A 14,011-nucleotide genomic window follows, 5' to 3' on the forward strand; every position below is an offset into this window, starting at 1 on the left:
CTTTTTTTTAACAGATGTATTCCTTTTAAATATTGTGAACATGATGACGACGATATTGTGGCAGTTTTAATATCACGATATCACAATATTGCCCTTATTGTGACATCCCTAGTGATTACTAAGGAACGGAATAAATTAGAAACATACTTTTTTTTTCTAATGAAAAAATGGAATGCGATCTTTTATGTGGTACCCATGTTGCATATGTAGTAAAAGAACACAATATTCTGTCTGTTTTGAAAAATTAGTTAAAATGCTCGAAATCGGCTGGCTGGATATGCGGGTTGTTTTTTAATAATGAGTGGCAGTAAAAGAGTAAAGGAGATGCTACATTTCAATAAATGGTCAAATGAGCTTTCACTTGTATAGCGCTTTTCTACCGTAGGTACTCAAGTAGTTATCTTGCTCAAGGACACTTTAACATGGTCACAATGACCGGGGGATCGAACCCAAACCTACTGGGTTGGGTTCGACCATTCTACCACTGAACCATACCGCCCCAATAAATAACATGCAAATGCAAAGGTGGAACTTGTGCCTATTTATGCAACTGCTTTGTTGCCAATGATGATTTTGTATGAGCACTAAACAGATCAGTCACTCACACAAAATATTCATTTTTATATGCAAACGATGTAAGTCTTGTTTGCTCATTTTAACTGATCCCAGATTAAAAAAAAAGTCAAATATATTTCATTGTAATAAGGTTGTTAGTTTACAAGGGAGGTCCGAAGAGGAGGGCTGGGGGCATTTCCCTAATTAATCGTTGCTCAGAAACGCACACATGCTCGGCCATGACCTTTACTCATATACTTTGGAGCAGACCACACGCACACACGCAACATTCTTATCCTATAAAAGTGAGAATCAATTAAGAGTGTGAGCGAGTTGCTCGATGGCTACATGTCAAGAAGACTGTCGCGTGTGCATGTTTGCGTGTTCGCTGAGCCCGTTTCCTGGATTCTGATCACATCATTTTAATTGGAAAGCGCTTTCTCCAATTAAGTAATTACGGTAGTTGCTTGGCGCTTCTTTGCTTACACGCTTGTTCATTTTAAAAAAAAAAGGGAAAAGCTGCTGACCAACCAGGAATTAAAAAAAAAAGAAAAAATGGAGATCTCGGCACGGCACTTCTTACATGTACATACGCACACACACTAGGACACCAGTTAATCCCCTCAAATGTTTGTTATTTCTGGTAAAGGGCAAGACTTGATATTCTCATAGCACTGAAACGGCACTGTGATTCCTAAAGAGCTGCACCGGTCACACTGACACATCGGCCATTATTCTAAAGTGTTACAATCTGCAATTGCTTCATTTTTTTCTCACCTTGACAACTCGTATCCTAATGCAAAAAAATAAAAGCAAATCTAACACAATCATGGCTTTTCAGATGCTTTTTGTTGGCTGCTGATAGAGAAAGTGGCTGCGAGTGCGACCTTTAAGATTTCACCACTCAGCCTGTGAAAGCGTCACTGTTTAATGAGAGGAGTTGATGCTGGCCAGACGCTAGATATCCCCCAACCCCCAACCACACACACACGCGCACACCTGCTTTTTTTTTTTTTTCGTGTTGATTTGCAAAACTGCTGCTTTTTGGAGAATGGATTGGATTGAGTCCACTACCATCATCTAGCACTTGCATCTCTAATTTTTGCTCACAAGTCGAAGCAAAAAAAAAAAAAAAAAAATGCTGCGTGATGACTTGTATCTTGAAATTTAATTTCCTCCACTGAGGAGTGTTTTGGTGATTTTTATTTTTTAATTGTTGCTAATATAACGTTAATCTATTTTACATTAAGCCTTAAAAATAGATATTTGAAAATATTTAATGATACAATAATTTAAAAAGTTTATCTGCTGTTATTTCCCACGTTATAGAATTGTATTTTAGTAAAACGATATTTCACAAACTAAATCAAATATTTTTTCCCAATTCCATGGAACAACCTCATTAAATAGTTGTCTATATGTTCCCTGCCGTTGACTGCTAACTATAGGCAATTGTATACCCTGCATCTGACCTCTCTTTCCTCTGACTGAAATGATGCTAACAGTAATGTTGTCAAAAAGAACAGAAGAAGTGAGTTGAGGGAAGCATCGAGCCGGTAGCGATGCGGAAGCGGATAGCAGAAGCACGGCAGCGCGTGCCTGCCGTGTCATCCTGTCATTAGCAGCTTGTTTGCCTCTTTAATTCATCATTCCGTCCCTTTTATTGACTGCAGAGTGGGAGATCACTATCACAAGGGGTGAGCATGTGGGGGCCCGTATGTGACATTCAGTCACCAGCTGCATTTCATTTCCTGATGCCAAATAGAGAGCATATAAAATATCACATCAACATATCGCGTGATCTTCACAAAGTCAAATAATGCTCATAGGCACTGGGTAGCTGTAACCCAAAAAAATGTGTGAAGGATTACAACAGTGATGTTTAATTTTTTGAGGGCAGGGCATAATATGATTGGCTGTCTGCAACAATATTGTTTACATCATTGTTTGCATGATTTAATGTGAGTGTTTTAATCATTGCTGACTGTTTTGAAATTGCAGTGTAAGTGTACCTAATAGAGATAGACCGATATGGGTTTTTTTTCAGGGCCGATACCGATACCGATTATTAGTAGTCAATGACACGGATAACCGATATTTGGAGCCGATATTAATTTTCACTAAAAAGGGAAAATGGCATCAAAATTTGGAAAAAATACAAACTCCAATTCTTTTTTTCAAATTTATTTTGTTTTCATTTTAAAGTATATACTTATTGAGCAACTTTTAGGGTTAGTAAAATATTGGATTTTTATTTTTTATTTTTTTGTTAATCTTAGTCAATAGACATCTTTGTTTTTAAAATCTAACAAGTCCCAGGATCTCCCAGGGGCAGTGGCATGTTTTCAAAAGTTAAATAAAAACAAACAATTGGTTTTTTTTTTACACTAAATAAAGTATTTAAATATATTTGAAGTATTTTATTTATTTTTTAAATTATCTTAGTTTTAATTACAAACAAAAACAGATGGTGCAGAGAGTTCCCAGGGTCAGCAGCATCTCTGAAAATTTAAATTGAAAAAAAACTAAAAACATTTAAATTAGTTCCTTGAAGTTTTTTTTTTTTTTTTTTTTTTTAATGGGTCTATCATCGGCCATATGATTCTTCAAAATGGCCGATGCCGATATTCGTCAAAATATTATCGGTGCCGATAATCGTCCCAGCCGATAATCGGTCTATCCCTAGTACCGAATGTGATCTGTTAGCATGGTGGATAACATTTTTGCAAGGGGGAAGTTCATGAGTGGTAATTGATGACCGTGCACATAATGTGTGTGTGTGTGTATGGTCTTGAGGGAACAAACATTAAAGTGGCTTAGCCACCTGCTCTGTCATTGGACATCACACACACACAGACACGTGTGCACAGTGTCGCACAATTGGAAAAGCATACATATATACGTGCATGCTGTCCTCAGGGACGCACTTGAGACATCTGGCTCCGTCTGTCTCTGTTTTCCTTCATTCTGTGCTGGCCTGTTGACCCCAGCCAACCACAGACGGCCACTGTTGCAAAGTCCACCCATTCGCAATCATATTATTTTAGAACCTTTTTCATAATATCCATCCTCCTACTCTCCTATTTTTGCTTCTCTCTGCTGTTTTTTTTTGTGTGTGTGTGTGTGTTGCAGTCAATGCCTGAAGCTGCTGGCTATTAGCTATGCAAATATTGCCATGCAGCTTTGGCCTGCCAGCTATCAATTGAAATCAGCAAATCGATGGGCCTAATAGCTGCTCATTAGCCACTTGATGCATTTGCAGGGGCTGAACATCAGGAGCTGTCAGCGGCCCCGTAATCAATACACTCTAAAAGTATTAGCCTAGCGAGGCCGGCACCAGACACCTTTTTAATGAATCAACTTGTCTGCACAGACAGAGGAGCACTTTTGACTCGGTTGCTTCTTGAGGTTACTGTTGTCAATAGACAGTTTGCTTTCTTTTTGGTTGGCGGTTTTTATTAGCTGATGTTGCAGTCTGGCAGTCCATGTTTTTAGCAGCTTGCTAAAAATAGTAATTATTATACGAGTCGGGAGGGGGCATCTTAGGGTTGTGACACCCCTGACGATAATAATAAATTGGTTTTATTATATTAGGGTGTCAAAATCAGTGCGTTAATTTTGAGTTAATTTAATGTTCCTTTAACGTCACAAATTTTTTAAATGCACGATTAATGACCACGTCTTACTTGGAAAACCTATGCTGGGGGAACTCCAGTTGCAACAAATTAGGCACGTCCATGTCAAAATTTAGCAGTAATAAATTTAGTAATAATGCATATATTCGTGTACACTGGGGTCAAATTTTATTTTACAATTTAAAAATTGCGCAGAATTTTACAAATTACTTCATGTTAACAGATAGCTCTAAATATGAAAAGAAAAATGCACTGATCTGTCATCGTCTTACAAATGCAATTATGCCATCTAGTGGCAAAAAATTACCTCAACACAAATAAATATCATACTCGTTTTTTACAGTACAGTACAATTGTATAAATTCTTATGAAATTATTGGCTCAACAACTAAAAGATGCAATCATATTTCTGTTAGTTTTACATTTTTATTTATTTTATTTTTTTTTACCACTTGTATGTTAACTCATTCACTCCCACCCATTTTCACTGAAGTAATCCCCTTCACTTCTGCCTGTTTTACTGGATTTCGACTGATTTTGCAAGGCTCGCAGAATATTGTGTTCTATTTCTATAAAAAAAAAAAAAACATGGAACCTACCAAAAGAAAGATTAGTCTCTTCTTTCATCAGGAAAAAAAAGTATGTTTCTATTTGTTTCTGTTTTGCAGCAATTAGCATTAGAATATAGCTAAGTTTCATCATTATTCACAAATCCGCTTAGAATTGTGGGCAAACAGCTTGTTTTCATCATGGCCCTGGTTGACATCTTATACTCTGCTGCCACCTGCTAGCCGTTTTTGTAATTACTACCATTTTTTTCACCCTTTCTCGTAGTAGTTGAGAGGCAGCATCAAAGCCTTCTGACTGCTCTAGCATAAAAAAAACAAAAAACGTATAAATACGTCTTTAGGATACTTAATATGTTTAAAATAGAATGTATTTATACGTTTTTGGAAGCAAATGAGTTAACAAGAGTTATGAAAAATGTGAAAAAAATATATTGTACATTTTATTGTACATTTACAACAGAGTAATTGTGAGTTAACTATCAAAGTCATGCAATTGATTACAATTAAACATTTTAATCGCCTGACATATATATATGTATATATATATATATATATATATATATATATATATATATATATATATATATATATATGTATATATGTATGTATGTATATACTGTATTTTTTTTATATTTTCTTTTTATTTATATTTCTGGGGTGCCACTTAATGGCGGTTTATCCACGTTTTTTCAAGAAAGCACCCCAAATGAATTAGTGGTGCAAATCTGACTCGATTATAACTCTGTGTGTGTGTGTAGTCCGCTGGGAACTGTTTTCAGGAAAATGGCCCGATATGTCTCCTTTAAATAAGTTGTGGTGGTCCTGACACATACATGCACTGGAGCGGCCTGTTGTTGAGGCCTTCAGAACGGGCCTGCAGACATTTTTGCTCCGTCCAGGGTGCTCCTGTGGATTTAAGGACCTATCTTCCGCCCCCCAGCACATCGCCCTGCTAAGCTTAACCCAGCGGTTTGATGCCAAGTATTGCGAGAGGTCCGTGTGTGTGTGTGTGTGCGTGCGCGAGCTCGAGGGTTACACAAACAGCAGCCCGCTCGCCTACAGGTAAGACCCACGGGAGACCAACGGAGAGAGAAGGAAAGCGGCGGTCTCTTAAAGCGAGATTCCCCAGGCGTCGTCGCCGTCATATCCGCTAATGAAGCGCGAGCTGGAAAATGACTAAAGGAGATGGTAAACAACTCGTCGTCGTCATGTGTCGGTGCCTCATGCATCTGGGCTCCGGGAATGGGGAGCATGTGGGCGTATGGGGGTGGGGGGGGGTCTCGGAGGTGGAGGCTGGCAGCGGGGCAGTTGGCCGCTGGTGCAGAGAGAGAGAGCGAGGAAGATGAGGAGGAGGAGGGGGTACAGCAGAGATAAATCATTAGAGAGCAGGTTATTGGAAATGCAGAGAGATAAAAGAGTAAAGAAGCCAGTAATTGCCTTAAAGATCAGACTACAAAGCATTACTTTGGATTTTACAAGGCCAGCCAGCAACAAAAGAGCGGTAATTTATGAGCTCGTTGTAAAAGAATAGCATAATTACATTAAAAATTAATGCTAATGAGGGCTAAAATGGGGAAGGTGCTTATTATGAAAGTTTGTATTCATCTTCCCTGGGCTGAGTGATGGCTAGTGGCTTGATTAATGGCTTAATTTCTATCAATTAGTAGGCCAAAAAAAAAAAAATCTCCACTGAGACGAGCCTAAATTGAGCGGTGAATTACATCTTTACAGCTGCACAGGGAGACACTTAATTGAAACCTGGGATTTTGCTGCATGAGCATGTGTATCGAGGCCTGGGTGTGGGTTACTAACTTAAGCCATAAAAATAAGCATGTATGTTATGGAATTTTTGCATCTGGCAGTCATGAAATAAAAATATAGAAGCTGTACAATTCGTGAATTTTAAAAAGAAAGAATTTCAGCTATTCATTAGGCAGCATTTTCTTTCTTCATTAGGAGCTGAATCAATGGATGTTTACAGATGACATCATGTTTATGTTTTGGAATTTTTTTCATACGTGTAGTGGATGTTGTCAAACCATGTGTACATGGTGAAATAACATTAACCAAAATATTTGTTTTTTGCATGAACAGTGTGCTTGCAGTTAATTTATTTTAAAAAGTGTGGGCGGTTGACCATTGTTGCAGCATAGCATATACTTAATACAATAAATATGAAGTTAAATGGAAAGTATGAACTTTTTTTGCAGTGAAGCCGCAACTTTCAAAGGCTCGTATGATATTGACTCACATACGGCATTTGATCTAAACTGCCATGCGCATCCAAAAAAAGAAAAAAAACCTGTTAAAAAGGCCGAAAACATTTAAGCCACTAATTGTTGTAGCAATTTTAAAAATTGTTAAATCATATTTGTTCATTGATGGTGAAGTGTTACACTTGCCTGACACCGGGTGTACAGGGAGCACAGTTTCGGTTTCCACAAGTGCTAGTGGCTCAAGTGAAACTTTAGCAGGGATTTTTACTTTCTGGACCTGGATTTGACATGATAGATGGATGGATGGACATATGGACGGATGGATATTGATTAATTTATTATGGCCCTCAGGAGAGTTAGAGGAAAAAGGTTCACTACCCCTATTTTGGAAACTTTGCTACTGTACATGAGTGATTCAAAGTAGTGCAAACATCCCCCAACAAGCTGCAGTTCCTTCAAACTACAATTATTCACCTCAAATTTGGGCATTATTATCTCTCTAACCATTGATTATTGTTGATACAGCTCTTGGTTTTGGCCTCAGTACTCTGATATACAGTGAATTTGAACCTCTGTCTTTTAAATGAGTACATACAATGTCCAGTCAAGATTGACTGCAGTTTTTGAGCTCTCAATAAAGCAAGCAGTTATTTATTCAGCTCCACTCAAGCACAACAAGTACTGCGGTAATTCAATGATTTGGGATTAATCAGCACGAGTGGTCAATTAAGCTGAGCCTTGCTTCCAAATGACGCAGGCCCTCTCAGTGCCTGACATGCGCTGTTGAACAGTTCCCTCTTGTGGCCACACACTGTCAAATGTTTCCTTCCGAGGCTTTGAAGGTGACGGGTTCCGGATCAAGCCGCCATTGGCTTGTTTGATTTTTCTCTGCTGCTCTTGTGCTCTTAATCAATGAGGTGGACAAACAGCTATTTAGAGAGAACAATAGAATTGAGCCGCTTGTCAACGTGGCTGTCTGTCCGACTCATCTCACGAATGACTCCCACTTGTAGTTGTGGAAAAATTGAAGAACTGGTTGAACGTTGAATTGGAATTTCCCGTTGTTGTAAAGTATATTTGGAATCATTTGTTCCAGAAAAGGTCACATAATCACACAATCTGGCCTCGTTCATGCAACATAGTAACTCGAAAGACCTTCTTATGTTTATTACAGTAACACAGAAAATATTTACCGCACCAGGGGAATTCAAACGTCAAGGTGAGCACTCTTGTTTAACGCGTCGGCTCCCCTTTCTTATGTTCCTACCCGTCGTAATGTCTGTTGACTCGACACACAAGATCGCTCTCCCTTCTCCCAATTTCCTCTCGCCGCTGTCACACAAAGCAGCCTAATGCGCTGACAGTTAAATTCATTTGTCAGATAATGTGTCAATATTAAATATCAACTTTGACCTCGCGGAGCTGCCGAGTGCGCTCACCCTCAGCTCTGCTATTGATTTTTCGGTCCGCCTCCGAGCTCACCGGGGCCGTGCTCTCAAGTCCATTATGTGTGATTTTCTTCGTGAAATACATATCTTGGCCGCTGACATCTGACAAACAGCATGTCAGAATCATCTTATCTACCCATACAAAATAAAAAAAAATAAAAAAATTAGAGGTCCTAATGGATGAAATTTCTGCCAAGTTGGAAGAGCGCATGTGTGTTGTTTTGATGTTGATTTAGGCCACACGGTGAACTAGTGGGTAGGACATCAACCTTATAGTTGAGAGGTTGTGGGTTCAAATCTTGGCTGAGGCTGCATTACAGTCCCAAAACGTGCATATTAGCTGCATTGAACACTCCAAATTTCCCTTAGGTGTTATGTTAATGTGAGTGTGAATGTATGTGCCCTGCGACTAGCTAACGTCCAGTTTGTTTGTTCACCCTTTTAGAATGGAATACAATGAATAGTTTTCATGCACGTCCATGTTGAATTGTTGGCGGTTTGGTGACTTTCATCAAGCAGTCCAGTTGTGGTAACGACTTTCATGACAAGCTTAATTGATTGTCACTGACTTATTCTTTTTTTACACAGCATTTAAATCAAATCCCCGTTTTGTTTGGGTGCCATATAATGAACATTGATAGCATCTTTGTGCGTTTGTGTGTGAGTAAGAGCAAAGCTGAGACAAATATTCATGTATTCATTAAACACCCCCGCACCACGATGATGTGTTGTGACACTCGTCCTGTCCCAGATAATAGATTGATTTAATTCCCGCTACTGTATTTAGCTCTTGCATGTGATTGAACTACTACATATACAAGTGTGAACTCTCAAGTTGAGCACAATCTCTTCGTGATCTCTGATGAATTCCCCATAGGAAATAGTCATTCTTGAGTCAAACTGAAGTAGTCAAGTCAGTGTTTACACTTCTGTAATATAATAAAACGATGAAACAAGCATACATTAGCTAGCAGCTAACATTAGTCGTTGGTTACTATAAGGGGGCTGTAGCATCTAGCTAGTTGCAGCTAGCTACCTAGTGGCAAACACTTTTAGCCACTTGAGGGCTCATAGAAGCTAATGGCTAATGTTAGCAATCAACCTCACTGCTTGGACCACTGATCTGAATGTATGACTGAATAGCCGATAGGCCATGACTTTTGAAGTTGCGAGGCCGCCATATTGTTTCTCCCAAGAAACGTTTCTCGGCATAAGATCCTATACATTTACAGTACTGAAATTGGAGAACAATTGAGACAGTACTTAGTAGAAATAGCGTGATTTATGATGTTTTAAATTTGTTAAATATAAACAAGATTTCAGACATTTTACAATTTGTATGTTATATGCTTAATGATCTTTACAGGAGGAAACTAATTCAACAAAAATTGGCCAAATCTAATATTGGAGTCTAAGGAACTGAGCAATAAAAGAAAAAGGGGGTCTTTTTTTTTTCTTCTTCTTCTTTTTAATGTTAAAGAATAGTGACCACCCCGCCACAATCCCCTCACCCCGCCCCAGCCTTATACTAACTGCCTATGAGCTGTATATGTCTAATCTGTTTGTATACTGTATAGTTTATACAGTAGTCTGCACGCGAGATGGGAGGAGCAAGATGGCCGCCCTGTGACTTCAACGGCTTGCAGGGACGTTTATGGGTTATTGGCTATCTAATCATATTCAGGTCATTTAGCAGCTAGTCAGTAGCTGATCAGCTGTTTAAGCAATATGCCACGAAAAATTCATTTTTGTTCTTACGTCAAAGCCAAAAATCATCTTAGCAACAGTCCACTGCATAAATATGTAACTTTTAGCATGTTAAAGGAAAGTGCTATAGAAATCATGTGGTGTTGTTGATAACATTTAAGTTTGTCACCAACTTTAGAATATTCCCCCCCAAAGTTGAGGCAAAATTTCAAGTTTCCCAGCCTTTGGATTTTTGGGGTATCAGAACGATACTGCACGTGCTTAGTGTGGGCGTACTTGTGCGAGTGACTTTTCCAACAATTGAGTGCTTATTTTGACAACACCGCCCAAATAGTCGCGCGCGTTCGAGATTGACAGATGGGGAGATGGGAGAGTGCAGGGGAGGACGGACGGACGCAGGAGCGAGGGATGGATATTGACTGATCGGTTTCAAGATTGACAGCCACACAATAACGACACTGTTCATTCTTGTTGTTGTTTTTCCCCCCTAATTGCCAAACTTTCCTTTTTGGTAATTCCTCCTACGCTTGTAAAAGCTGCACTTCTTGAATGATGTATTGTGTGATATGCACAGTCCTGACGTGTTTATATGCAGGAGTCATTTACTGGAAGCCCTTTCCTGTCTTTGTGCGTGATTGGACAAACCGCAGCAACAATAGTCTGTGATCCACGAAAACTCTATGAAACCTAATCCCATTTTGTCTCCCTAATGAAATTCCATTGCAGCCGGTTTGTGTTCATATTTGTGATTATTTTACAATGCATTATTCCCGGTGTAATTTACTCTCATCTTGTTAGCATTTATTTGCCTTCTTCGAAGGGCCGCTGCGTGCCCTTGGTGGCGCAGGAGTGCTCTCCCTTAAAGATTAAAATACAGTAACATCCCGTATGTCACATTACACGTCAGGGGTCGTTATGCAGACCGATCACATGCAATGAAGCGGGCTCGCTCCAAACAGAATCCGCCGCCGCCGCCGCCGCTGTTCAGAGCATGACGAAGGGCCGGTGACCCCGTGCGGGTGCTTTTTCTTCACATGCTAAGTTGCTACCTTGCTTTTTTTTTTTTTTCAGCGGAAACTTCTCTGGAGGAGCAAGTGCGAAGGATAAAGGACATCGAGGCCATCGAGGCCGACTCCTTTGTTCCGCAGGCTTTCAAATCATCCCGGGACGACGGCAAGGTGCAGTGCGGGCCTCATTCAATTCTCCTGCAACAAATCAAACGTCCCCATTCAGACAAACGTCCTGCCTCTGTCACCCTCTCAGATGGAGACCAAACACATAAGTCATTATTGAGATGTTCCGCCGATTTGATTTGTCGTTGCTCTTTTGAGAAGACAACATGTGACAGAGACCTTGCGTCCACTTGGGGGGACGCTGGCCAAGGTCGAGACCCACAATAACATTGACCTCCACCAGGGAGCTTGATGTCCGAGTACATCATACGGAGCCCCAAAAGAGGCATGGGGGGGGGGGGGGGGGTGAAATATATTTCTCATTAGGTTGAGAAAAAAAATACATTCTCATCCTGATGAGAGATTATCTTGTTCTAATGAGAAAGTTTCCTCGTTTAAATGAAAAACGTGCTCGTTAGGATGGAAAGCGTCTTTACATGCAGGCTGCAAGCAATAGCTTTAGTAGATTAAAAGGCCTCAGATGTTTTAAATGTCTCTTAGATACAGCATAATAGTGCAAGTAAAGCAACAACTTCCTTATAATAAAGTCCCAGGTGGAAATATAGCCAAACTTGGTCCTGCACTTTCACTCAAAAATGCTATTTTCTCATCCAAATGAGTTTAGAGCAAGAACAATTTATTTTATATTGTATAGTATGGAAAATTTGAACAAAAATAAATAAAAATAGTATATAATTAAAAGTAAAAAAAATAAATAAAAAATGCACCATTTACAGCACCAGAATACCTTTGCACCCAAATTCGTGACACAGTCCCTGAGATAAGGTGCTAGTGGACCAAGGTCCACACTAGCAGAGGAAGAGCTGGTCCAAAAAACATCACTTCAGTTTTTCATCATTCAAACTCAAGAAATTAAAAGAAAGCCAGGATTTAATATCATTTAGACAGTCAGTGAGTTGTTGTGTTGTACTGTTCTGGGCCAAGGGAAAATACATCTGATAATCATCAGCATAAAAATGAAATAAAATACCATGTTTTCTAAAAACGGAACCAAGAGGTAATAAATAGAGAGCATCATATCAAATCATATTTAATCAACCATTTTCTCAAACTGTCAGTTAAAACTTCACATCATTTTCTTTGTAAATGCAAACTTTTTTTGATTGGGTGAACAACATGTAGTGGCAACATGTAGTGTTCGTTTTGCTCAAACAGCTCCTCCATGTATGAAACGGGCTTACACTACCACCTGGTGGACAAATGTAGGTTTTAACTAATACATACACACGTGGTTGGAATTAGTCTGAGCCGTTTATGTATTGGTCATGTCAGTGGAGCTTTATTTATTCATTTATTTATTTTCATTTATTATAAGCTGGTTGGAATTAGTCTGAGCCGTTTATGTATTGGTCATGTCAGTGGAGCTTTATTTATTCATTTATTTATTTTCATTTATTATAAGCTAACAGGTTGGACCTAGTAATAACAATTAAGTAACTCACAATTGTGCTGCATCATCAAGTTTAGCCATGGCCTTTAAAAAAAAAAAAAAAAAAAGAGCATTTTAATGTCATGATTTATTCCTTCCGTCAACCATTTGTATTTTCTTGTCAGACTGAGCCTGTGGTGAAGCAGGAATCGGACAGCACGGACTACGTGGACCTCAGTTTCCCCCTGTCCATCGTCTACAACGACAGCGACACTTTGGCTCATCCCGCTGTAAGCGGTTACCATGACAACCCCTCACAACACACTCCCAAATCCTCTCTGTCCACATGTTTTGTAGACAGTAACATGCTACGAGTAGCATCAACGTAGGCACCTGTGCATAGTGTCACAGTGCATCACATAGTCGGATCCTTAGAATGTGTGTGTGTGTGCCACATACCCTCCTTCAATCACCCCCTCTCCTCTGAGAAGGAAAACTTTCAAGCGCACTAATGCTCCCTGCGGGTTCCCACTCATCTATCTCCAGCTGGCAAACTAAGTTATGACCTGACGTATGCAGATCACCCCCATACGCACACACAAGGCCCCGCGACAGGCTGATGTATGGTACCAATATGCCCCAGGCGGGCCCCGGCCTCAGCTCCACTCCCTATTAGAACAGATGAGTCACATTAGGCCAGCGCGTATACTGTCACCATACACGCACACATGCACGCACACGGCCTCATTAGCACGACGACACGAGCACAGGGCCGACAGACAAGAACTCACCCGTGTCGAACGAAATAACGCAGTCAAAAAAGCAGCGTCAGATTGGGAGTGAAGGATTGACATGCTGCTCACACACAAATACACACATGCAAGTGCAATAACAAAAAATATGAATGTGTAACCTTCAGTTTTAGGATCATAGTTTAAAAAAACTGACCAACCTTATTTACTCCCTAAGAGGAAAATGTCATCGCTCTAGTGAACTGTGAAAAATCAAAATGTGTTCTTTGTGAATTCTGTCTCACACAGCTGTTCATGGACAAAGAGAAGGCTGAGGAGTTGTGGCTCAACAGGCTTATTTCACTACGACAAGAGAGGCTGATGGGAAGTCCTGTGTCCTAACCAGTGCCGTCCTATTGTCAGGATACCTTTGTTTCATCTGGATTTAGGGGATGTCACATTCTTCACAGAATGACTTCATTTTAGTGTACCCGTTCTCATGAAACATTATGAGGATTTCATGTAATCTGAATTAAACCATAATGAAACTTGCCTGTGTTGGTTCACATCTGTTTTTTAATTATGAGT

At 39.7% G+C, this 14,011-nt stretch overlaps 1 protein-coding gene across 1 annotated transcript in view; it reads left to right on the forward strand.

The window, feature by feature from the left end:
- rsrc1 (arginine/serine-rich coiled-coil 1) overlaps positions 1–13,975 on the forward strand; it is a 128,072-nt gene extending 114,097 nt beyond the window's left edge. Inside the window, exons 8-10 of the mRNA XM_077540209.1 lie at positions 11,202–11,308; positions 12,878–12,982; positions 13,733–13,975. Of these exons, the coding sequence (XP_077396335.1) occupies positions 11,202–11,308; positions 12,878–12,982; positions 13,733–13,825 (305 nt within the window). The 3' untranslated portion in view covers positions 13,826–13,975. The remainder of the gene's footprint in view (positions 1–11,201; positions 11,309–12,877; positions 12,983–13,732) is intronic.
- Positions 13,976–14,011: the final 36 nt, after the last annotated feature.

This window comes from Festucalex cinctus, chromosome 13, assembly GCF_051991245.1.
Source record: "Festucalex cinctus isolate MCC-2025b chromosome 13, RoL_Fcin_1.0, whole genome shotgun sequence".
Lineage (NCBI taxonomy): Eukaryota > Metazoa > Chordata > Actinopteri > Syngnathiformes > Syngnathidae > Festucalex > Festucalex cinctus.